The 26,522-nt window shown below is 46.7% G+C and overlaps 2 protein-coding genes and 1 long non-coding RNA gene across 3 annotated transcripts; 2 read left to right on the forward strand and 1 right to left on the reverse strand.

Moving 5' to 3' along the window:
* Positions 1–965: 965 nt before the first annotated feature.
* On the forward strand, positions 966–8,814 carry LOC107076473 (IgGFc-binding protein-like). The gene is made up of 12 exons (XM_069190691.1): positions 966–1,042; positions 1,763–1,843; positions 2,839–3,188; positions 3,536–4,103; positions 4,250–4,848; positions 4,940–5,510; positions 5,849–6,441; positions 6,516–7,086; positions 7,219–7,418; positions 7,587–7,949; positions 8,320–8,567; positions 8,730–8,814. Exons 2-12 carry the CDS (start codon positions 1,798–1,800, stop codon positions 8,746–8,748), a joined length of 4,128 nt encoding a protein of 1,375 aa, XP_069046792.1. The 5' UTR covers positions 966–1,042; positions 1,763–1,797; the 3' UTR covers positions 8,749–8,814.
* Positions 8,815–11,927: 3,113 nt separating this feature from the next.
* LOC138239244 (uncharacterized) lies at positions 11,928–13,871 on the reverse strand. The gene is made up of 3 exons (XR_011189727.1): positions 13,502–13,871; positions 12,540–12,640; positions 11,928–12,158 (listed from the first exon to the last, which is right to left on the reverse strand). It is a non-coding gene; the product is annotated as an uncharacterized lncRNA (long non-coding RNA).
* Positions 13,872–18,190: 4,319 nt separating this feature from the next.
* Positions 18,191–26,209, forward strand: LOC107076917 (IgGFc-binding protein-like). The gene is made up of 12 exons (XM_069190690.1): positions 18,191–18,288; positions 19,009–19,089; positions 20,084–20,433; positions 20,791–21,358; positions 21,651–22,249; positions 22,338–22,908; positions 23,247–23,839; positions 23,914–24,484; positions 24,617–24,816; positions 24,985–25,347; positions 25,715–25,962; positions 26,125–26,209. Exons 1-12 carry the CDS (start codon positions 18,192–18,194, stop codon positions 26,141–26,143), a joined length of 4,260 nt encoding a protein of 1,419 aa, XP_069046791.1. The 5' UTR covers position 18,191; the 3' UTR covers positions 26,144–26,209.
* Positions 26,210–26,522: the final 313 nt, after the last annotated feature.

Genomic DNA, 26,522 nt, shown 5'->3' on the forward strand with positions numbered 1-26,522 from the left:
ATCACATACTAACAGCAGCTCCCTCGTTCCTGTTCCACACCAAGATTGATAGACTATCTCACAGCTAGTTACATGCCTTCATCTGGAATGCTTTATTATAGATGCGTAATTGAAAGTACCATACTGAGAATGGGATCAGCTGGTCTCCAGCTTTGTTCTGCAGGTCTTTGCGCTGCAACGGAGCACACAGTTGGGGGTGATACTCAGACAGGACTGTACTAGCGAGTGCTCAACTGACTATGTGGCTCTGTGCTACACCGGCAAGTTCGTTGCAGTTGACCCTATATGTAGTTCAAGTACTGTAGGTAGCTGTGTCAGCATGCATAGGCCGCAAAGAAACAAGTAAAGGTTAATTCCATGCTGAAAAGGGAAGAAACACCATAAATGACTTCCTTGTCCTGTAAAATCAGTGCTCTCCTAATGCGATGACAGTGGGGTAGAGAAATAAACAAGGAAGTCTCTACAAAACAAGGAAATTGTTACCTAAAGCCGAAATGGGGTTTTGAAAAATGTGATTTCGGAAACTCTCACAATAACAATACATTTACGGCGGGAATCACAATTCCTCACCATTTGACGTTTTCTAGTAAGAAAACAACAGAACGTACTGTAGAAAACAAATGAGGGGCGCACAAGCTACATTTGTTAGACAAAAAAGACGCGGTCATTGAACTACTTCCGTCTGATTAGATGGGGACATTTTTCTTTAATCACTAGTCACGTTCAACGTGCGAATAATGAAGAAAGAAGCGTACATTGGGTCGAATTGAGAAAGATTGTGATAACTCAGATATTATGATTTCATTTCGAAGATGCTGTGGCTCTGTAGAGCACCAGTCCTTGACTAATTTCAATTAGAAACACGCAGCTCGTCCAGTGACCACTTGCTCGCCTGATGAAGTGCGGAGACAGCTGAACAGACTGAGCGGATTCACTCCGCGATTAATGAGCAGGTGGCCGCGGTGGAGTCGTTATTTAAGGGAAACGCCCCAGAGGTGCTGCTTATCGTTCTGTACAGTTGAGTGTACTGTGTGTCGCTACGGTAAGCTTCTGATAGGCCCTTAAGGTTGCTCTGTTTCTTGGACTCGCTGCTGCATTGATATTGAATGCATTGTGCATGGTTTCCGCCTAGCAGGTTTCCGAAGCGTAGCCCGTTCCGATAGCAATTATAAAACTCGTGCTCCTCAATTTATCCGCCATTTCCGTTCAAAACTGGCGAATGGACGTGGAGTATGAAAATCGTTGTTGCTGCTGTTGCATGGAGGACTGCAGGCAGTGTAGAGCTTTGTAGTTCTCCACTTGAGCAGATGTTTGCCTTCTATATTTGAAGTGACTCTTGAAATAGTCCTTGCTGAAATGTATAGGTTTGAGGCATATCCCTGTAAACTGAGGGAGCTAATAGGTCTTGGGAGGCTAGGATGCAAAGTGGTAGCCGATCTGGTGGAAGTGGAAGTCTTGCTGTCTTCTTGGGGGGGGCAGGAAACTACATTGACTAAGAAAGGTGCAGAATGGATGTATTGGGCTAATATACAGTACTTGTGTGCATCAGGAATGCAGTGGTGTATTTTGGCTCAATCTTCTGTGTCTGTGTTCCCCATGTTATATTTTAGGATTAAGTATACAGTACGTAGGCTGCAAAGGAACAGGTAAAGGCTTATTCCATGCTGAAAAGACATCTTGGTGGCAGAGCTTTTTTCACATGTTAAGAAGGATCCACAGGCAAAGTGTTTTGGGATTCCCTGTTTTTTCCCTTGTATTACAGGTGTGACTGGCTGCCCATGTGCTTTGGTTCCCAGCATGACGATGTGGTTACTTCATTGTGTTACAGCTGTGCTGCTCACAGGTAAGACTTGCTCTCCTTGTGGACACAAGGACTTCACAGAAACTGAGCCTTGCACTACTGGCTGAAGCAGTTTGCTTGTATTGGGTGACCAGTGTTTAGTCCAGCTGGTCAGAAGCAACACAAGGTGCTACTGATTATGGCCATAATGAGGTATGCAGGTCTCTACATGTCTGTATATTCCAGCCCATGTGTGCTGATCAGGAAGTGTGGTCTCCTAATGGTGTAAACCAAAACTTTTTCTCATTAATCTCTCTCTCATACAAATAAAAGAAAACGCACAAACTTCCACAACATGACAATTTTCTTTTTTTGCAAACTAAACAGTTCTATACACATAATACCGGTGTGGCTCTGTTACTGATTTTTTTTTTTGAATCTGGTGTTGAAGACCATGTGTTCATTTCTTTAATATTAAACATCCTAATCTTGTGTGATATTGAAGTCCAGGTGCACAGTTTTGATCTTATTTCTCTGGGGATGCAGAGGGAACTACACTATTGTATGCTAGTATTGGTCTGATACTGTAAAAAGGGTACTGCTCTTTAGAGGTGGTGTAAAACTGAGGTCCTGGCAACTAGTTTTCCTCATTGACAGCTGGTGTGTGGTGTGGCATCATCCAGGTATGTGCAACATGTTGGTGGTGATGGAGTGGAGTCCCCGTTACCTGTCGTTTGCTTTGTGTGGAGTGTCCTGTAAAGCGTTGATGACTTCACGGAAGTTTCTGTGGAATTGATTAATTGGTGTATACTGCATCTTCTATGGGTTATAGCAGTTGGGGTGAAGTGCTCTTTAAAAGCTCATCCCACAGTTTTCCTTCTGTATTCGGAGGGGGTGGAATGGACAAGGCTTTCTGTGGCTTACCAGCATCTGTATAATGGAGTATCTGGGGCTTACCCATGGTTTGGATGCAGTTAAGTGGCATATGCACCACAGGACACTGAACTTGTGTGAGGAGCTGTATCCCTTATCGTGAGTTCTGCCTTCTCGCCTCACAGGCTGCCTCTCCCTTCTGGACTGTGGTCGTCTGCTGTGTGTTCAGGACGAGATCTGCAGGGTTGTCAACGGTGAACCCACTTGTGTGCAGCCAGTCCGGAAACCTGGGACCTGCTGGGCTATGGGTGACCCCCACTATCACACCTTTGACGGGCGCTACTTTGACTTCATGGGCACATGCACCTACACCATCGCCAAAAACTGCCTCAGCATTAAGGCTCTTCCTGCCTTTGAGGTGGAGGCCAAGAACGAGAACCGCGGGAGCAGCCGAGTCTCCTATGTTGCCATGGTCACAGTGAGGGTCTATGGCTACAACATCGTGGTGGTCCGCTTTGAAACGGGACTTGTCAGGGTAGGAATCTCTCCCTTGTCTGTCTTGGCAATATACGTGTACATTGGAAGTACTTGCTGGTTAATCTAGTGGTCTGCATATTCAACAAATACTAACTTGAATCCAGTGGTTGGAGTCGCCTTGGTATGTGGCATGAAGATGGGTTATTCCACACCCAACAATTATCGAACCAAAGGTTATGGGTGGTGGGGGATCCAGGTTCTTCTAGGTGCATAGTCAATTCCACAATGACCACCTGGATGATGGGGACAGGGGGCAACGTACTACAGCACATCCCTTTAGCTTTTGTGAGGAAGCATTGCAGTTGAGAATATTGGCCTTGACATGTGCACAAACTTTCTTTCTAGATCAACTACAACATTGGATACCTGCCTGTTACCCTTGGCAATGGTCAGGTCATGCTGTACCAGAGTGGCCAGTTTGCAGTCATAGAAACTGACTTTGGTCTGAATGTGCGGTATGACTGGGAGCACTCTTTGGTGGTCATAGCACCAGGGCACTATGCTGGGAGTCTGTGTGGCTTGTGTGGCAACTTCAATGGTGATCCAGATGATGACTTTGCCACACCGAGTGGCTCCCAGGTGTCCAGTGCAGTGGCTTTTGGGAAAAGCTGGAGGGTGGCGGATGCACCCAATGATGAGCTGTGCAGGGATGACCGTAAAGAGAGCTGTGAACACGAGCTTCTGGCACGCTGGCAGGGATTGCCCTTCTGTGGACTGATCACCCAAGGTGGAGGACCTTTCCACATGTGCCACTCTGCCGTTGACCCCAAGCCCTACTTTGACAGCTGTGTGTATGACCTGTGCATGACTGGTGGGTTCCACCAGCTCCTGTGCCGCTCCCTGCAAGTGTACGCCGAGGCCTGCCACCGTGCTGGGATCGCCATTAATGACTGGAGAGCTGCTGCCCAGTGCCGTAAGTGTTGATGTATCTGGGAGAAGGGGGGTGGAAGCTGACTTTAATATGGGGTATAGCACTATCACTGCAAAGGGTCTTGGTAAGACCAGAGACTCTGGGTGAATATTTCCAGGGGATAAATGTGCCCTATCTTTTGCTTGCAGCTGCCTCCTGCCCAGTGAACAGCCAGTACGAACTGTGTGGCAGTGCCTGTCCTGCCACCTGTGGTAGCCTCGCTGCCATGGCCAAGTGTAGGCTCCCCTGTGTGGAGACCTGTACCTGCGATAGGGGCTTTGTTCTCAGCCGGGGGAAGTGCGTCCCGCTGTTGCGGTGTGGCTGCACCTTCGAGGGGCGCCATATTCCTGCAGGGCAGACCTTCTGGGCTGACGACCGCTGCCGCAGACTCTGCTTTTGCGGCCCAGAGGGGGGTCAAGTGTCGTGCAAGGAGGCCAGTTGCCGGCCTGGGGAGCAGTGCCAGGTCGTGGATGGCTTGAGGGACTGTTACCCCGTCTCTTACAGCATCTGCTCTGCTTGCGGGGACCCTCACTACACGACCTTCGATGGTCGGTACTTTGACTTCCAGGGCACCTGTATCTACCAGCTTGTGGGTCTCTGCGCCCCAAACACCACCCTCACCCCTTTTAGAGTCAATGTGGGGAATGAGAACCGTGGGGACCAGACCATCTCCTACACCAAGGTGGTGACTGTGGAGGTCTTTGGCATCCGGATTACTCTTAACCGGGAATACCGCTATGAAGTTATGGTAGGTGTAACATCTTGGTGGTGGCGGCGCCATTTTCACTGCATGACATGGACTTGTATGTAATCTGTTCTTCCTGTCACCTTTTGTGTAGGTAAATGATGAATTTGTGGCTTTGCCATATTACTTGGATGACTTCAAGGTTGAGATTTTCTACTCGAGCTGGACAGCCGTGGTGAAGACCAGCTTTGGCCTGAAGGTGACCTTTGACTGGGACAGTGATGTAACTGTAAGCCTGCCCAGCTCCTATGCTGGGGCAGTCTGTGGCCTGTGTGGCAACGCAAACAAGAACCCCGCTGACGACTTCAAGCGTCCTGATGGGACTCTGGAACCCAGTGAGGTGCTGTTTGCCAACAGCTGGAAGGTGGCAGAGGTTGCAGGGTGCTGGGCTGTGTGTGCTGGGTGGGAGTGCAGGGTGTGCTCCGTTTCCCAGATGGCCGTGTACAGACCTGACCGCTACTGTGGCAAGATCGCCGACAAGAGTGGCCCTTTCAGTGACTGCCATGCCCGCGTTGACCCTGCTCCATTCATGGCCAACTGTCTGTATGATGCTTGCTACTACAAGGGGCACCCATCTGCTGTCTGCGATGCAGTGGCAACTTATGCTGCTGCCTGCCAAAATGCGCGAATAACCATCCAGCCCTGGAGAAGCCGACGCTTCTGCTGTAAGTGTTTCCTGACGACCTGAAAGGGGACCCTTCTTTGGGGTGTAAAAACCAGCAGCCTTCACTTGCACCACATGCTGTAGCACACATTGATAGGAGAAATGGGGTGCATTCATCTGCCCTAGCAAAGGAGTCCTGGTTCGTGTCCATAAGCTCCCCGAGGACCTATGTGAGGGCTTGTGTTCACAATGGGCATATCCTTCACCCGAGTATGTCCCAGGCCTGCAAAAGCTGAGCCAGTGATGCCACTTCTAGGGAAATTCTAGTGAGGGCCATGCTGGCAATCCTTGTAGAAAGGGATGTTGGGTTTCCTACCAATATTCTGTTTCTTCTTCCAGGGCCTACTTGTCCGCGCAACAGTCATTATGAAGTTTGTGGTACTGGTTGCCCCATCACATGCCATGGGCTGGCTGCCCCCAAAGGCTGCGACCTGCCCTGTCGAGAGGGCTGCCAGTGTGACGATGGCTACGTGTTGAGTGGAGAGCTCTGCGTGCCCATAGCTGACTGTGGATGCCTATACAATGGGCAGTACTACAGGAAGGGTGATGTGTTCTACCCCCTGAGTATGTGTCAGCAGCAGTGTGTGTGTGGGGAGAAGGGCATAGTGTCCTGCAAGAGCTTCTCCTGCCCACGTGGGCAGTGCAGGGTGGTGAAGGGAAAGCGTGGCTGCTATCCTGTCGGGGAAGGCAAGTGTGTGGCCTCGGGAGATCCACACTACATCTCCTTTGATGGCCGCCGTTTTGACTTCCAGGGAACATGTACCTACACACTTGCCAAGGTGTGCGATGGAACTGGTACACTGAATGCTTTCTCGGTGGATGTAGAAAATGTCAAGTATGGAAGTGGAAATGTGGCCGTCGCCAAGACTGTATTTGTCTGGGTCTATGGCCACAAATTTACCATGAGGCAAAGGGTGCAGTGGAATGTTATTGTAAGTACCCTTTCAACTGCCTCGACGCCAATTAGGGTTGCTGCTGGTCTCTAACCTATAATACTTGTTGGCAGGTTGACAGTGGTGTGTTGAACCTCCCCCTTTCCATGAACAATGGAATGATCACCATCACCCAGGAGGGCTCCAACATCATTGTGCGGACTGACTTTGGTCTCAAGGTGCTCTATGACACGGCTTACTATGTGGAAGTGATTGTCCCCTCAAGCTACCAGGGCAAGATGTGTGGCCTTTGTGGCAACTACAATGGTGAACCCAAGGATGACTTTCTCCTGCCTAATGGCAGGGAGGCTCCCAGTGTCGATGACTTCGGTAGAGGCTGGAAAGTGGCCATTCCTGGAGTGAGCTGCTCTGATGGCTGTGGCAAGAACTGCCCAGTGTGCGAGCGGACCAAGGAGGCTCTCTTCAAGTTGGGCCGCTTCTGTGGGGTGATCACCTCCACCCAAGGGCCCTTCAGTGCCTGTCATGCCTCGGTGAACCCAGAGCCCTACTTCCAGCATTGTGTATATGATGTGTGTGCTCTCAATGGAGACCAACAGACCCTGTGTATGAGTATCCAAGCCTATGCCGTTGCCTGTCAGAATGCAGGGGTTGCCATCAAACCATGGAGGACCAAGGATTTCTGTCGTAAGTCCCCATGATCCTTGCTCTAATATTCGGTAGAGGCATCCTTGAAGCTTGTCCCTATTGAGAAAGCGCTCGCTTTTCACCTAGGTGCTCTCTTGCTGTTAATGACCCAATGCTCTGCTGTCTCCACAGCTTTTCCCTGTCCAACTAACAGCCACTATGAGCTGTGTGCTGATACCTGTGGGAACACCTGTGCTGTGCTCCTCAGCCCCACCACCTGCACAGGCAAGTGCTTTGAGGGCTGCCAATGTGATCCTGGCTTTCTAGCGGATGCTGGTCTGTGCGTCTCCATGGAGTCCTGTGGCTGTGTCTATGATGGCAAATATTTGAAGGTAGGCGTGAACCAGCTTGGTGGTTAAGGGATCACTTAATTTTGACTTGCATCACTGTAAGTGAGCTCTTCATTTCATTGCGGGTTCATAACATAATGCATCTAGCTGAGTGCATGGCTGGTCAGGTTTAGTTCTCCTACCTTTGGAACAAGCCTTTGTTTTATGCAGGCTGGCCAGTCCTCACTTGGAAGGGATTGCACTGAAAACTGCACCTGCCTCAATGGATGGGTCACGTGTGAGAAGATGGACTCCACACCAAGGGAGTGCCTCTTGGATAATAGTGTCCGCAGCTACCCCAATGTACAGAGCTGTGTGGTCAGGCCTGGTGCCACTCTTGAATCCTTTGATGGTTTGGAAGATGAAATTGGCAGTGGGGCTCTTGTGCTAACGTACATGTGTGATGACCGTGCAACTGAGTGGTTCCGGGTCGTGGTGGACATCAGCTTGTGTAGCTCCAATTCTACAGTCGCTGCTGTGTACGTCTTTTTCAACAATGGTGTCCTTGCAGTCAACCAGGACCATGAAACCTGGGTAAGAAACTCCTGACATCTAGGAATGTGTTTTTTTTTTTTAATGCAGTAGATTCCTCATGAAGTCATAACTGCTTTAAACTAGTAAAAATGGGTTCAAATGCATTGGTCTGGGGATAATCAGTTTACCCCCTCTGTACCCCACTTTTTTGGGGGGGTGAGGGTGTAGTGCAGTCTGTTAACTTGACTGCAGCACCACCCAATGGTGGAGGGAGGGGGGGTGGGGGGGGAATACATAAATTGTTCCAATCATTATGAATTCCTGCCAATATTCAATGCAGTTGTGTTGCCATTGCCGTAGGCTTTAACGTTTTTGGGAGTCACAGTTGCAACATCTCCAAGGGATGATGAGAGCTGCTTTGCTTTTCCAGGTGAATGGGAGGGCTGTGCAGCCAGGCACGTTGGAGGCCAATCTCTCCTTCTACAAACTGGATGACCTGCTGATTGTAGAGACCTCCAGCGTGCGTGTGATCTACAGCTTGACGGGGGAGGTGACTGTCACAGTGGGGGCCTGGTTGGCCAATGAATTGTGCGGCGCTTGTGGCCACCTCGGTGGCAGCGGTCTGGACCTGACCACTGTCAATGGTGACCCATGGAGGGCCAGAGATTTCCCAAACTGGTAGGGGTTTAAAAGCTTCTGATCACCAACTAGTCCTTATTGTTTACTAATATAATGAGCTACATGCTCAAAGGGATAATCCTTTGAGCCCATGTCAAATAAGTGAAACATTCTGAAAACTGGTGACTGTGGCTTCTTACTACCTCTTTTCTTGTTTCGCAGTGACCTCGTAGAACCCTGAAACAGCTTTCCCTGGAGCTTCTGTATTTGTATGCTCTCATATGGGATCAATAAAGTATCATCTTGATTTATGCCTCTTTATTACATGAAGTGAAACATGCACTACTGTACTCCTGTAAATTTGGGTCTTCTGTTTTATGAAACTGGGGAAATCAAAGGGAATTAAATTTTACATGGAAGTAATCAGTCTGTAGTGTTGACATCTGTAGTCCTTCACAATATGCAGCTACCATTTTAGCTTCTGTTTTCTCAATCTTCAAGCAAATTGACAGTGTGCTCTAACACTATTGTTGCTTTCTAAAGCTGTGCCTAATTGTTTTGATTAGGAAGTGGGCCTTTGCTTATGTCATCTTCAATTTGTCCCCAATCAATTAGTGGCAGACTCTTCATATGTAGTAATAATATGCTTGGTTGTGGAATAACATGGTATCAACAATATTTGAGGGCTATCCAATACTTTTGTGTGCTTTAGTGTGTAGTCATTATACAGACCTTGCGACTGTAGAATTTGCTCCTATAGTCGAGGAGCACCTTGGCCAGTTTTTGCATACTGATTGTGATCCTAGCTCCTTCCCATGTCCCCTCTAGGCTGGCTCCTAAAGTGTACTTGATATTAAGGGATCTTAATTGAAGACCTCTCCTCCTATCCTCTAGATCAGAGTTGAGGCCTTTACTAGCTCTTAAGCCTAAAATGGTAGTGTGCTATACTGCTGGGCCTATTCCTATTGTTCTGGTCTTTCAAGTGCTTAACACAAGCTACCACACACTCTACCATGGAGGGGTATAGCAATCAAGTACCTGAGCTGGTCAACTACAGCTCTATCTACTTTCTTGCTATAAGGTTAGTGAAAAGAAAAATATGCCAAATCAGTTCCAGCATTTAAACTGGTCAAGCTGGGAGTGGGTGTTTTGTAAGCGTGTTTAGTAAAACACTTCAATTGATATGTAATCAATTCATTGAATAGGGTAGGTGGCTTCAACCCTAGTCCAGCAGATCACTAGTCTGGCATGTATAAGTTGCCATCAATTTCTAAAGATGGAAAATTATGGAAGGAATTTGTTAAATTCAGAGATTGCCAAATGTGAAACCCTGAAGTGGCTGAACTCCTTTTAATCTTTCCTCAACCGCTCAGTAGTTGCAGTTGATTGTTAGAGATGGTGATCTTGTTTTGTGGGATCAGGGTTGGTTACCACTGCAGCAATTTCAGGGTAACAATTGCATTTATAAAAGGGTGACTCACGAGCATCTTTATTTCTCCTTGGCTCAGTCCACACTATGAAGATTGTGTTCTTACCAGTTTGGAGAGCAGAAAATGGTACATTTTTTCCCAGTGTGAAATTATCTTGGGTTTTAATTTAGCAGAAAGATTTGTTCGGTATAGTAGGCACTGAGGTATGGTGACAGAATAAATGGATTACTAACTGATGACAAGTTTACCAATGTAAGGGCAATGCCAATAAGATAGTTAAATGTTGCTGTGCTTTCCTAAATGAGGCCTCATCTCTCTGGTGCAGCCGCAGAGAAGCTGTTCTTGTTTCTGATTTAAATTGCTCTGTGGTAAGGAGCAGCAGCTCCCCAATGGGGATGTGCCCAGCCACGCTTGGCTATCATAATCAATGGAACAAGTAATAGGTTTATTCCATGCTGAAAAAAAGAAAGAACACAGTTTCGGCCATGGAGCCTTCTTCAGTTGTGAGAGAGACAGGGCTCTGTCTCTCATACCTGAAGAAGGCTCCACGGCCGAAATGTTGTTCTTTCTTTTTTTCAGCATGGAATAAACCTATTACTTATTCCTTTGCAGCCTACGCATGCTGATGCAGCTACCCACCTAAACTATCATAATCAATGGCCATTCGTGGTCACTATTTGTCTATGAGATTCTGGAGAATATCTGGATTGCAGTCCTAGATTTGAGATCATTGATACTCATCTTTTACCTTAACCAACCAATTGGGAACCTGCAGGCTGTGGTAACCTAATCACAGACCAACACCTGTCTTTGTTCCAGATAAAAAGAGTGCAGAACTTTGCTCCTCCATCCACTCTTGCACTCCCTCAGACCTAATCACGTGACTGCCAGCACTGTTGTTTAAGTGTGGGACATGCAACTTCGTTCCCAGAGCGAGCCAGAGGATGCTTGTATGTATGAATTCAAATTGTTAGTAAAAGCCAACATGGACACTTCGCTTGATCACCAAAGTATATATTTTGGCTCCTGCTGACAATCTGAATAAGTTTTTATTCAGCAGTGGCGCTTAATAAAAGGAGGCAAACCAAGTTTCTTTCCCCTAAAGAGTGACTTTGTCGGACCCATGGTCACCCTCTGTGCAGAGAGATTCTCTACTAGCCAGCCCAACTACTCGTAGGGTCCTGGGAGAGACGACTGCACTGCGCGCCGCAGTGAGATTTCTCCCTCCTCTCTCCTTCCGACTCCTCCGAAGGTGCAACAGGATTGGATGGCATCGAGCCAGAACCGGCCATAGGACAACAATCGAATACCGCAGCGATTGGATGTAGCAGCCAGGTGGCCTTTGGTATATTCTTTGTTTTGTATCTCTTTGTTCTTTGCATCTCTTCGTGATTATATACCTTGCATTTTGATAACCCTCACAGTAAGAATTGCCATCTGTATCCAGGCAGACAATTTATGTATTAATAAATGTATCTTGTGTATTGAATCCATGTTTGTGTGTCGCTGACTGATTGATTTTTTAATAGCCATAAAAGAATAACCTCGTGGTTACTGCTACATTTAATAAATTGTTCCAATAAATTCACAAAACTCCTACACCAATATGTATGAGAAGGACCAGTATGCCAGTGCTTCTGCTCTCTGCTCAAGCAAGATGAGGTTGTTAAGTCAATGTGCACCAAACCAGCTGGGCCATGACACCTCTCTGCCTTCCCCCTGTATAAATCTGCTGTCACATTTTGTGGTGCACAAGATTGAAAGAACATGTATATTATGTGCAATTCTAGCTGTGTTTGAGATTTGATCCTTATGACGTAGTTTTAGACTGTTTGTAGGATCACTAGTATAACAAACAATGGGTCTTCTGCATTACTCACCCCATTTACAACAGAAAGCAAAATGTTACTCTTCAGTTTCTTTTTCTTCCCCTTAACTATTAAAAAATATCCTTAATACTTGTGATGTGAATAAGCACAGTGCAGAAACGTTTAATGCTATTTAAAAAATCTCTGTATTAAAAATACAGTCATTTGAGGATACATGGGCGAAGATCAGCCCACTTCTGCTTCAGTTCCTGCTTGACGGACTCCGGGGCAAAGATGCACCCGATGGCCTGTTCTGACAGCGTCCACACAGCTTCCTGGCTCAGGCCGAAGGTGGAGGCGGCCAGCTGGTACTCCTGGGACAGGTCAGTACCGAAGACGCCCTTGTCATCCGCCTGGGGAGGGGTGAGTGATTAGTTCAGTCAATATCTTCCGTAATTTAAAAACTGAACACCCTCCCCAGGCGTTCAGCAGTGGAAGATGTGAAGATATTTATAAAAGACCCTCGTGCTCAAGGAACTCAAATAAGACAGATTTACTCAGAAATGCAGTTCTTATGGTTACGTAAAAACAAAATCCCCTAACCTGTGAAATAGACACCTTTTTGTCTTGATACTTACAGACTCTGAAAATTATACTGAACTATTTTTAATAGATGTATGAGACGCAGCAGTGATTTCATGAAACTGTAAAATGTCTTTTTAAATGAATAAAAAAGCACCACTGAAAGTACATTTGGGCTGAGCCGGGTGAGAGGGCAGGACTGAAGGACTTACACACAAGACGCAGGGGTGGCCCAGGCGGTACCAGTACTGAAAGTGATGCTTCTCATAAGAAGGGACGGTCTGGCCCTTGACATTGGAGGTCAGGCACAGTTCTGAAGAACAGAGAGGATTACCATTCCAGCTCGGCTGAGTAACAGGTCAGTGACTATAGCCCTTATAGTGCTGGTGAGTTTGCCTTCAACAGAAACACCTCTGACAGTCTCTGTCTTGTGTAGTGACTGATGAAGCTTAAAAAGTTCACAGATCATTTCTGCTCCCATTTTAATCACACACATAAAATAAAACTAGGATTAATTTATTTGTACTTTTAAGAAAGTGAGTAACAGGAAAGTAAAGTTATGTTGTTTTTTTTTTAACTAACACTAACATCCACCACCAACAGACTGGAATCCAGCAACTTTTGTAGAAACTATCAAATTATTGTACTTAAATTGCTACAGACCAAGAAAATAGCTGAACTAAGATACCTCATTTGTATTTTTAAATTACCTAAAGACAATACAAAACCAGTCAACAGCTGTGTCTGAGAATGTAATGAACTGTACTTTGAACTTGAAAATTCTGTCAATTTGTCCACTGTTTAAAACCAGAGTTTTAAAACCAGTTTTTCTAGATAAACATCTATACCTGCGTACCAACAAATGCTAGGAGTCACGGCAGGTACTGGTGAGGTTGAGAGGCTGCTGACTGCTGTAGTCTGGCTCTCACAGAATACCTCTGTTCATAGCTGTCACAGGGATTCAGCCACTTCCGACCAGAACTGGCCACAAATGCCAAATTACCACAATTGAATTGTATGCTTAACCATAATATAGGTGTCGTTTAGTGAGGTGCCAGAAGGACAAATCCATTTAAAACCTGACTGGCCTACTGAGAGCTGGAATCCCTTTGGGGGGGCTCCCACCCATTTCTAACTGTGCTGAATGATTAAGAGTGGAGCTTCACCATCTCACCCAGGGGGATGTTGCCCTGTCTCACCGCGTCCACCAGCGCTTGGGACCCGCCCACCTCCGGGTGCAGGAAGGTGCCGTGGCCAATCCTGTCAGGGGGCAGGGTCAGGAGCAGCTCTGTCTCCTCCCTCTGGGTGGGCACCTGGAAGAGGGCAGAGTCTGCAGCAGGAAGCTCTGAGCCTCAATGGCCTGACACACAGCGACTACACGGACAAATTCCCACAAATGTGCTCTTAAAAAAAAACTTGACAAGTAAATATTTGTCAAATGTATTTTAATGTGGGGGTGAAGGTTATGTCATATACAGTGGATTTCAAAAGTCTGCACACCGTTATTGATGGCACACCCTTGATGACTTTCAAGGCATTGTTTTTCACTTAAATACTGATGGTCACAATATCTAAATAAAGGTGATAAAACATCTGACACAATTTGTCTTGATTTTAGCTTTACATCAACAAAAACTGAAATTTCAATAAGGGTGTGTAGACTTTTGATATACACAGTATTTATGACTGTTTATAAGACCATTAATATTTAATTGACAGGCATATATAACAGAGATTTAATTTGCGGTCTGTAAATCTTGTTCTATTTGTTCTACTAGATGCTACATAAGGATTTTGATAAAAGTCAGTTCCGCAGAATCTCGTGTAGTCACAGTCCTTTAAATTGAAGTATTAATATTCACATTCACATTGAATTCACAATGTAACCCACATTTATTTTTCCTTTCCCAATTTTGCTGAAATAACTGATCCTTAGAGGTCTTTGGTTTGAGCATTAGTTTTGATAAACTATATAAAAGTACATTGTATAATGTCACAAAATGGGATTCCACAGGAAAGGTTCACTAGGGTCACTTTTCCTCCAGATTACAAACCAAAATCCTTAAGTGGTGTTTGAGTATGAATGCTTCTCCCCATTTGCTCCAGGTTTAGAGTCTGGGAGGGATGAGTAACATTAAAGGAGAATGGCAAAGCGATCTTTAAATTTTGGAGTTAGGAAGAATCGGCATTGAGTTAATTTCAAACTACAATGAAAGTTGCTACCTTAGTTTGCAGTTTGAGTAAATCCCTCACCCAGGGTGAGACCAGCAGTTTGTGACATGGCAATTTACAGTACTTTCAAAAAATTCATTTTGTGCTTAACTTGGAACTTGTAAAATTTTGCAATAGCAAGTTTTAATAAGTCTGAGATCAGTGCTTGCCCTTTTAAAGCAGTTTTGATGAGATGGTATTTTGCAGGCAGTTTCCTACACTTTGTCCAATTTTAAACTTCCACTAGGACATTTTTATCCTTTGTTATAAAACAGTAACTGTACTTTTTCTGTTCTGAAGGTCAATAATACTTTGCAGTATTAAGCCCACCCATAGTTAGTTTCACGGGGTTCACTGTTATTGCAGCAAGTTCAACTTGAATGGGACCACAGAGACTCCAGGCTCTGTTTTGGTTCTCGAACTGTTTTCCAGATACAATTAACTCCCTGGAAAATTACACAGACGTTTGACAGTGTCATAAGCTGTCATTGATTTGGCACATCTCTTACACTTCAATACTACTTGAAACATGAAGATAAAGAACTGTTCATGCATGTCCTGCCAACACCCTGCACATGTCAGAGGACCTTAGGGAGATGTCTGCTGACTCCCTGGGCTTTTTCTTGGACTCCACTCAGCCCTTCATGGACATTGGCTGCAATGAGATGAGTGTTCCTCTCTCCCTAGTGACTGGTCTAATTTCAACAGTCATCAGCTCTTTGGTCACTATAGGTCACCTGTGGTTTCTGAAAAGTGGCGTACTGACTGGGGATGATCCCAGGGTCTGTATGTGGCTCCATACAGCTGGTTACCTCCAGTTGAAATGAGCTTGGCAGCTGCAATTGGTATAAAAAAAAGATTGAATTACTAAGAATCCACAGTAACTGCTGCTGCCCTCTAGAGGATACTAGAGTGTGGTACTATCTACAGCTTTGTTACAATTTTGCAATTTAGTACTAAGCAGAACACTAGATCACAAGGGAGAGTTCTGAATGTAGTATCAGCTCATAACCAAAATAATATATACATGATTATAAGCATATATTTTTTTTAATATTCAACTAAAATCATACATGTCATGTTCTAAGTATAGTCACTCTTTATATTATAACTAGATAAAATCAGATAAATATTCTGTGGAGGAAAGTGGACTGAAATCTAGGCAAATACTGTACATAGAACTAAAACTGCCAAGACTCTTAATGAGCCTGTCCAGTCGCATCCTTAGTGAGTGTTTGTTTCACTATTGTGAAAAGACTGTGGTTCTTGTGGCAGCAGTAATATTGAGAAACAGGGGTACGGTGGGTACAATGTGGTATTTTATGTAGTTAAACATAAGGGGGGTATATACACAAAATATCCTGGATCACAATCGAGGCTCCAATACCTTAATCCAGAAAATCAGGGTCATTATCAAAACTGTACAGATCCAACTAGTGTGAACGTTCAGGACCCACAGACATCAATTAGAAAACCTCTAAGAAAAATTAGGAAACACTAAGATTAAGTGCAACATGTAGCACAAGAAAGCATATGAGGTTTACCTTTATACAATTTCATACACATAAAGCTTGGGCCTATCATAAAAAATAAATGACCAATGAATTCTCTTGAGTGTATAAAGTGCTTTTAATGAAATGAAAATTAAAGCCACTGGGATTCACCACATTATCACATACAGTACTAACAGCAGCTCCCTCTTTCCTGTTCCGCACCAAGATTGATAGACTATCTCACAGCTAGTTACATGCCTTCACCTGGAGTGCTTTATTATAGATGCTTAATTGAAAGTACCATACAGAGAATGGGATCAGCTGGTCTCCAGCTTTGTTCTGCAGGTCTTTGCGCTGCAACGGAGCACACAGTTGGGGGTGATACTCAGACAGGACTGTACTAGCGAGTGCTCAACTGACTATATGGCTCTGTGCTACACCGGCAAGTTCGTTGCAGTTGACCCTATATGTAGTTCAAGTAGGTAGCTGTGTCAGCATGCATAGGCTGCAAAGAAACAAATAAAGGTTAATTCCATGCTGAAAAGGGAAGAAACACCATACATGACTTCCTTGTCCTGTAAAATCAGTGCTCTCCTAGTGCAATGACAGTGTGGTAGAGAAATAAACAAGCTTGACGCTTGTCCATACTGTGACTGTCCTTGTTCTTCTACAACCTTAACAAAACACATTATCCACTTTAAACTTGCACACAGAACATGTGCAATTCCAGATGAAGACTGCTTTCTACTGTCTGTCACTGTAGCCAGTACCCTACCTCACATGTGCTGGGACTGAGCTCCGGCCTGAAACAGCTTTTGTGGGCGTATTTGACTGCCGTCCTTTCATGACTGTGCCACTGATCTCCTGACCTGCCTTTCTCAGGTAACTATTAGTCATCACGCACAGCACTTCTGCAAGTGGATATTACCCAACCCAAACATCTGTCTCACAGTGCTGAGTTCCTTAACCAACTGAATAAAGAGAGAAGCTGAGACTGACCAGACAGAGCAAGCCTAAAGGGGAGCATAGTCAGGGTATCAGAATGGAATAATCTCATGAAAAGCACCATGGGATCTTAATAGACTGTATGTAGTCTGGACCACTATTAAAGTCTCATTCACCTGTAGCACAGTGCTGCCAGACTGGAGCTTTGGTTTGGAAAGTCTATTGCTCTGGGAAGAGCACCACCTACTGGGCTGCCTTCACCACTAACAGCAGCAACCTGATTTCTTTCAAGTTTTCCCATCCCAGTACTTACTAAACCAGCGCCTGCTTATCCTCCGACAGTGGAAATCAGTCTATAACAGGGGCTGGAAAGCAGCTCTCCAGACACTGGATCGTCCACCCCTGTGCTGGAACTTGCTGTTGTGCTTTACTTCATCCTGAGAGCCCACTGTCTCAGTAAGGTAACTGAGTTTATACACTTGGTAGCTTAGTTTCCCATTCCTGCATGGAACAGCAGAGCCAGACGCCCGTGTGCTTATTGCTGTAATCTCACCAGGGTGGCGCAGAAATTTGGCCTGTTGCTAGGATGCTACAACTTGTCATATAGACCACTGCATTGCGCACAAGTCACAAATACAACATTTTCTTGGCATACAGACGCAGTCCTTAAAGCCGTACGTGAGGTACCTAGTTGTTAGTGTGTCTACACCAGAACCCCGGTGCCTTTACAAAACAAGGAAATTGTTATCTAAAGCCGAAATGGGGTTTCGAAAAATGTGATGTCGGAAACTCTCACAATAAAAATACATTTACGGCGGGAATCACAATTCATCAAAAAAAATAGATTCTCACCATTTGACGTTTTCTAATAAGAAAACAACAGAACGTACTGTAGAAAACAAATGAGGGGCGCACAAGCTACATTTGTTAGACAAAAAAGAACTACTTCCGTCTGATTAGATGGGGACATTTTTCTTTAATCACTAGTCACGTTCAACGTGCGAATAAAGAAGAAAGAAGCGTACATCGGGTCGAATTGAGTAAGATTGTGATAACTCAGATATTATGATTTCACTTCGAAGATGCTGTGGCTCTATAGAGCACCAGACCTTAACTAATTTCAATTAGAAACACGCAGCTCGTCCAGTGGCCACTTGCTCGCCTGATGAAGTGCGGAGACAGCTGAACAGACTGAGCGGATTCACTCCGCGATTAATGAGCAGGTGGCCGCGGTGGAGTCGTTATTTAAGGGAAACGCCCCAGAGGTGCTGCTTATCGTTCTGTACAGTTGAGTGTACTGTGTGTCGCTCCGGTAAGCTTCTGATAGGCCCTTAAGGTTGCTCTGTTTCTTGGACTCGCTGCTGCATTGATATTGAATGCATTGTGCATGGTGGCCGCCTAGCAGGTTTCCGAAGCGTAGCCCGTTCCGATAGCAATTACAAAACTCGTGCTCCTCAATTTATCCGCTATTTCCGTTCTAAACCGGCGAATGGACGTGGAGTATGAAAATCGTTGTTGCTGCTGTTGCATGGAGGACTGCAGGCAGTGTAGAGCTTTGTAGTTCTCCACTTGAGCAGATGTTTGCCTTCTATACTTGAAGTGACTCTTGAAATAGTCCTTGCTGAAATGTATAGGTTTGAGGCATATCCCTGTAAACTGAGGGAGCTAATAGGTCTTGGGAGGCTAGGATGCAAAGTGGTAGCCGATCTGGTGGAAGTGGAAGTCTTGCTGTCTTCTTGGGGGGGGCAGGAAACTACATTGACTAAGAAAGGTGCAGAATGGATGTATTGGGCTAATATACAGTACTTGTGTGCATCAGGAATGCAGTGGTGTATTTTGGCTCAATCTTCTGTGTCTGTGTTCCCCATGTTATATTTTAGGATTAAGTATACAGTACGTAGGCTGCAAAGGAACAGGTAAAGGCTTATTCCATGCTGAAAAGACATCTTGGTGGCAGAGCTTTTTTCACATGTTAAGAAGGATCCACAGGCAAAGTGTTTTGGGATTCCCTGTTTTTTCCCTTGTATTACAGGTGTGACTGGCTGCCCATGTGCTTTGGTTCCCAGCATGACGATGTGGTTACTTCATTGTGTTACAGCTGTGCTGCTCACAGGTAAGACTTGCTCTCCTTGTGGACACAAGGACTTCACAGAAACTGAGCCTTGCACTACTGGCTGAAGCAGTTTGCTTGTATTGGGTGACCAGTGTTTAGTCCAGCTGGTCAGAAGCAACACAAGGTGCTACTGATTATGGCCATAATGAGGTATGCAGGTCTCTACATGTCTGTATATTCCAGCCCATGTGTGCTGATCAGGAAGTGTGGTCTCCTAATGGTGTAAACCAAAACTTTTTCTCATTAATCTCTCTCTCATACAAATAAAAGAAAACGCACAAACTTCCACAACATGACAATTTTCTTTTTTTGCAAACTAAACAGTTCTATACACATAATACCGGTGTGGCTCTGTTACTGATTTTTTTTTTTAATCTGGTGTTGAAGACCATGTGTTCATTTCTTTAATATTAAACATCCTAATCTTGTGTGATATTGAAGTCCAGGTGCACAGTTTTGATCTTATTTCTCTGGGGATGCAGAGGGAACTACACTATTGTATGCTAGTATTGGTCTGATACTGTAAAAAGGGCACTGCTCTTTAGAGGTGGTGTAAAACTGAGGTCCTGGCAACTAGTTTTCCTCATTGACAGCTGGTGTGTGGTGTGGCATCATCCAGGTATGTGCAACATGTTGGTGGTGATGGAGTGGAGTCCCCGTTACCTGTCGTTTGCTTTGTGTGGAGTGTCCTGTAAAGCGTTGATGACTTCACGGAAGTTTCTGTGGAATTGATTAATTGGTGTATACTGCATCTTCTATGGGTTATAGCAGTTGGGGTGAAGTGCTCTTTAAAAGCTCATCCCACAGTTTTCCTTCTGTATTCGGAGGGGGTGGAATGGACAAGACTTTCTGTGGCTTACCAGCATCTGTATAATGGAGTATCTGGGGCTTACCCATGGTTTGGATGCAGTTAAGTGGCATATGCACCACAGGACACTGAACTTGTGTGAGGAGCTGTATCCCTTATCGTGAGTTCTGCCTTCTCGCCTCACAGGCTGCCTCTCCCTTCTGGACTGTGGTCGTCTGCTGTGTGTTCAGGACGAGATCTGCAGGGTTGTCAACGGTGAACCCACTTGTGTGCAGCCAGTCCGGGAACCTGGGACCTGCTGGGCTATGGGTGACCCCCACTATCACACCTTTGACGGGCGCTACTTTGACTTCATGGGCACATGCACCTACACCATCGCCAAAAACTGCCGCAGCATTAAGGCTCTTCCTGCCTTTGAGGTGGAGGCCAAGAACGAGAACCGCGGGAGCAGCCGAGTCTCCTATGTTGCCATGGTCACAGTGAGGGTCTATGGCTACAACATCGCGGTGGTCCGCTTTGAAACGGGACTTGTCAGGGTAGGAATCTCTCCCTTGTCTGTCTTGGCAATATATGTGATTGGAAGTACTTGCTGGTTAATCTAGTGATCTGCATATTCAACAAATGCTAACTTGAATCCAGTGGTTGGAGTCGCCTTGGTATGTGGCATGAAGATGGGTTATTCCACACCCAACAATTATCGAACCAAAGGTTATGGGGGGGGTGGGGGATCCTGGAAGGATCAGAGTTCTTGTAGGTGCATAGTCAATTCCACAATCCCCACCTGGATGATGGGGACAGGGGGCAACGTACTACAACACATCCCTTTAGCTTTTGTGAGGAAGCATTGCAGTTGAGAATATTGGCCTTGACATGTGCACAAACTTTCTTTCTAGATCAACTACAACATTGGATACCTGCCCATTACCCTTGGCAATGGTCAGGTCATGCTGTACCAGAGTGGCCAATTTGCAGTCATAGAAACTGACTTTGGTCTGAATGTGCGGTATGACTGGGAGCACTCTTTGGTGGTCATAGCACCAGGGCACTATGCTGGGAGTCTGTGTGGCTTGTGTGGCAACTTCAATGGTGATCCAGATGATGACTTTGCCACACCGAGTGGCTCCCAGGTGTCCAGTGCAGTGGCTTTTGGGAAAAGCTGGAGGGTGGCGGATGCACCCAATGATGAGCTGTGCAGTGATGACTGTAAAGAGAGCTGTGAACACGAGCTTCTGGCACGCTGGCAGGGATTGCCCTTCTGTGGACTGATCACCCAAGGTGGAGGACCTTTCCACATGTGCCACTCTGCCGTTGACCCCAAGCCCTACTTTGACAGCTGTGTGTATGACCTGTGCATGACTGGCGGGTTCCACCAGCTCCTGTGCCGCTCCCTGCAAGTGTACGCCGAGGCCTGCCACCGTGCTGGGATCGCCATTAATGACTGGAGAGCTGCTGCCCAGTGCCGTAAGTGTTGATGTATCTGGGAGGGGGGATGGAAGCCGACTTTAATATGGGGTATAGCACCATCCCTGCAAAGGGTCTTTGTAAGACAGGCAGGGGAGTAGTTAATTTACCATCAGCAACCATTGAGCTCCGTAACACCACCTTGGCCTCTTTGTGCATTGAGATGGTACATATTGGAGTGCAGCACTCTTGATTTGACTATTGCGCATGAGACTTTATGCAGCTTTACCTGGACCAGGGACTCTGGGTGAATATTTCCAGGGGATAAATGTGCCCTATCTTTTGCTTGCAGCTGCCTCCTGCCCAGTGAACAGCCAGTACGAACTCTGTGGCAGTGCCTGTCCTGCCACCTGCAGTAACCCCGCTGCCATGACCAGGTGTAGGCTCCCCTGTGTGGAGACCTGTACCTGCGATAGGGGCTTTGTTCTCAGCCGGGGGAAGTGCATCCCGCTGTTGCGGTGTGGCTGCACCTTCGAGGGGCGCCACATTCCTGCAGGGCAGACCTTCTGGGCTGACGACCGCTGCCGCAGACTCTGCTTCTGCAGCCCAGAGGGGGGTCAAGTGTCGTGCAAGGAGGCCAGTTGCCGGCCTGGGGAGCAGTGCCAGGTCGTGGATGGCTTGAGGGACTGTTACCCCGTCTCTTACAGCATCTGCTCCGCTTGCGGGGACCCTCACTACACTACCTTCGATGGTCGGTACTTTGACTTCCAGGGCACCTGTATCTACCAGCTTGTGGGTCTCTGCGCCCCAAACACCACCCTCACCCCTTTTAGAGTCAATGTGGGGAATGAGAACCGTGGGGACCAGACCATCTCCTACACCAAGGTGGTGACTGTGGAGGTCTTTGGCATCCGGATTACTCTTAACCGGGAATACCGCTATGAAGTTATGGTAGGTGTAACATATTGGTGGTGGCGCCATTTTCACTGCATGACATGGACTTGTATGTAATCTGTTCTTCCTGTCGCCTTTCGTGCAGGTAAATGATGAATTTGTGGCTTTGCCATATTACTTGGATGACTACAAGGTTGAGATTTTCTACTCGAGCTGGACAGCCGTGGTGAAGACCAGCTTTGGCCTGATGGTGACCTTTGACTGGGACAGTGATGTAACTGTAAGCCTGCCCAGCTCCTATGCTGGGGCAGTCTGTGGCCTGTGTGGCAACGCAAACAAGAACCCCGCTGATGACTTCAAGCGTCCTGATGGGACTCTGGAACCCAGTGAGGTGCTGTTTGCCAACAGCTGGAAGATGGCAGAGGTTGCGGGGTGCTGGGCTGTGTGTGCTGGGTGGGAGTGCAGGGTGTGCTCCGTTTCCCAGATGGCCGTGTACAGACCTGATCGCTACTGTGGCAAGATCGCCGACAAGAGTGGCCCTTTCAGTGACTGCCATGCCCGCGTTGACCCTGCTCCATTCATGGCCAACTGTCTGTATGATGCTTGCTACTACAAGGGGCACCCATCTGCTGTCTGCGATGCAGTGGCAACTTATGCTGCTGCCTGCCAAAATGCGCGAATAACCATCCAGCCCTGGAGAAGCCGACGCTTCTGCTGTAAGTGTTTCCTGACGACCTGAAAGGGGATCCTTCTTTGGGGTGTAAAACCCAGCAGCCTTCACTTGCACCACATGCTGTAGCACACATTGATAGGAGAAATGGGGTGCATTCATCTGCCCTAGCAAAGGAGTCCTGGTTCGTGTCCATAAGCTCCCCGAGGACCTATGTGAGGGCTTGTGTTCACAATGGGCATATCCTTCAGCCGAGTATGTCCCAGGCCTGCAAAAGCTGAGCCAGTGATGCCACTTCTAGGGAAATTCTAGTGAGGGCCATGCTGGCAATCTTTGTAGAAAGGGATGTTGGGTTTCCTACCAATATTCTGTTTCTTCTTCCAGGGCCTACTTGTCCGCGCAACAGTCATTATGAAGTTTGTGGTACTGGTTGCCCCATCACATGCCATGGGCTGGCTGCCCCCAAAGGCTGCGACCTGCCCTGTCGAGAGGGCTGCCAGTGTGACGATGGCTACGTGTTGAGTGGAGAGCTCTGCGTGCCCATAGCTGACTGTGGATGCCTATACAATGGGCAGTACTACAGGAAGGGTGATGTGTTCTACCCCCTGAGTATGTGTCAGCAGCAGTGTGTGTGTGGGGAGAAGGGCATAGTGTCCTGCAAGAGCTTCTCCTGCCCACGTGGGCAGTGCAGGGTGGTGAAGGGAAAGCGTGGCTGCTATCCTGTCGGGGAAGGCAAGTGTGTGGCCTCGGGAGATCCACACTACATCTCCTTTGATGGCCGCCGTTTTGACTTCCAGGGAACATGTACCTACACACTTGCCAAGGTGTGCGATGGAACTGGTACACTGAATGCTTTCTCGGTGGATGTAGAAAATGTCAAGTATGGAAGTGGAAATGTGGCCGTCGCCAAGACTGTATTTGTCTGGGTCTATGGCCACAAATTTACCATGAGACAAAGGGTGCAGTGGAATGTTATTGTAAGTACCCTTTCAACTGCTTCGACGCCAATTAGGGTTGCTGCTGGTCTCTAACCTTAAATACTTGTTGGCAGGTTGACAGTGGTGTGTTGAACCTCCCCCTTTCCATGAACAATGGAATGATCACCATCACCCAGGAGGGCTCCAACATCATTGTGCGGACTGACTTTGGTCTCAAGGTGCTCTATGACACGGCTTACTATGTGGAAGTGATTGTCCCCTCAAGCTACCAGGGCAAGATGTGTGGCCTTTGTGGCAACTACAATGGTGAACCCAAGGATGACTTTCTCCTGCCTAATGGCAGGGAGGCTCCCGGTGTCGATGACTTCGGTAGAGGCTGGAAAGTGGCCATTCCTGGAGTGAGCTGCTCTGATGGCTGTGGCAAGAACTGCCCAGTGTGCGAGCGGACCAAGGAGGCTCTCTTCAAGTTGGGCCGCTTCTGTGGGGTGATCACCTCCACCCAAGGGCCCTTCAGTGCTTGTCATGCCTCGGTGAACCCAGAGCCCTACTTCCAGCATTGTGTATATGATGTGTGTGCTCTCAATGGAGACCAACAGACCCTGTGTATGAGTATCCAAGCCTATGCCGTTGCCTGTCAGAATGCAGGGGTTGCCATCAAACCATGGAGGACCAAGGATTTCTGTCGTAAGTCCCCATGATCCTTGCTCTAATATTCGGTAGAGGCATCCTTGAAGCTTGTCCCTATTGAGAAAGCGCTCGCTTTTCACCTAGGTGCTCTCTTGCTGTTAATGACCCAATGCTCTGCTGTCTCCACAGCTTTTCCCTGTCCAACTAACAGCCACTATGAGCTGTGTGCTGATACCTGTGGGAACACCTGTGCTGTGCTCCTCAGCCCCACCACCTGCACAGGCAAGTGCTTTGAGGGCTGCCAATGTGATCCTGGCTTTCTAGCGGATGCTGGTCTGTGCGTCTCCATGGAGTCCTGTGGCTGTGTCTATGATGGCAAATATTTGAAGGTAGGCGTGAACCAGCTTGGTGGTTAAGGGATCACTTAATTTTGACTTGCATCACTGTAAGTGAGCTCTTCATTTCATTGCGGGTTCATAACATAATGCATCTAGCTGAGTGCATGGCTGGTCAGGTTTAGTTCTCCTACCTTTGGAACAAGCCTTTGTTTTATGCAGGCTGGCCAGTCTTCACTTGGAAGGGATTGCACTGAAAACTGCACCTGCCTCAATGGATGGGTCACGTGTGAGAAGATGGACTCCACACCAAGGGAGTGCCTCTTGGATAATAGTGTCCGCAGCTACCCCGTTGTACAGAGCTGTGTGGTCAGGCCTGGTGCCACTCTTGAATCCTTTGATGGTTTGGAAGATGAAATTGGCAGTGGGGCTCTTGTGCTAACGTACATGTGTGATGACCGTGCAACTGAGTGGTTCCGGGTCGTGGTGGACATCAGCTTGTGTAGCTCCAATTCTACAGTCGCTGCTGTGTACGTCTTTTTCAACAATGGTGTCCTTGCAGTCAACCAGGACCATGAAACCTGGGTAAGAAACTCCTGACATCTAGGAATTTTTTTTTTTTTTAATGCAGTAGATTCCTCATGAAGTCATAACTGCTTTAAACTAGTTAAAATGGGTTCAAATGCATTGGTCTGGGGATAATCAGTTTACCCCCTCTGTACCCCACTTTTTTTGGGGGGTGAGGGTGTAGTGCAGTCTGTTAACTTGACTGCAGCACCACCCAATGGTTGAGGGAGGGGGGGTGGGGGGGAATACATAAATTGTTCCAATCATTATGAATTCCTGCCAATATTCAATGCAGTTGTGTTGCCATTGCCGTAGGCTTCAACGTTTTTGGGAGTCACAGTTGCAACATCTCCAAGGGATGATGAGAGCTGCTTTGCTTTTCCAGGTGAATGGGAGGATTGTGCAGCCAGGCATGTTGGAGGCCAATCTCTCCTTCTACAAACTGGATGACCTGCTGATTGTAGAGACCTCCAGCGTGCGTGTGATCTACAGCTTGACGGGGGAGGTGACTGTCACAGTGGGGGCCTGGTTGGCCGATGAATTGTGCGGAGCTTGTGGCCACCTCGGTGGCAGCGGTCCGGACCTGCCCACTGTCGATGGTGACCCATGGAGGGCCAGAGACTTCCCAAACTGGTAGGGGTTTAAAAGCTTCTGATCACCAACTAGTCCTTATTGTTTACTAATATAATGAGCTACATGCTCAAAGGGATGATCCTTTAAGCCCATGTCAAATAAGTGAAACATTCTGAAAACTGGTGACTGTGGCTTCTTACTACCTCTTTTCTTGTTTTGCAGTGACCTCGTAGAACCCTGAAACCGCTTTCCCTGGAGCTTCTGTATTTGTATGCTCTCATATTGGATCAATAAAGTATCATCTTGATTTATGCCTCTTTATTACATGAAGTGAAACATGCACTACTGTACTCCTGTAAATTTGGGTCTTCAGTTTTATGAAACTGGGGAAATCAAAGAGAATTAAATTTTACATGGAAGTAATCAGTCTGTAGTGTTGACATCTGTAGTCATTCACAATATGCAGCTACCATTTTAGCTTCTGTTTTCTCAATCTTCAAGCAAATTGACAGGATGCTCTAACACTATTGTTGCTTTCTAATGCTGTGCCTAATCGTTTTGATTAGGAAGTGGGCCTTTGCTTATGTCATCTTTGATTTGTCCCCAATCAATTAGTGGCA

The sequence above is a fragment of the Lepisosteus oculatus genome, chromosome 5, assembly GCF_040954835.1.
Source record: "Lepisosteus oculatus isolate fLepOcu1 chromosome 5, fLepOcu1.hap2, whole genome shotgun sequence".
Lineage (NCBI taxonomy): Eukaryota > Metazoa > Chordata > Actinopteri > Semionotiformes > Lepisosteidae > Lepisosteus > Lepisosteus oculatus.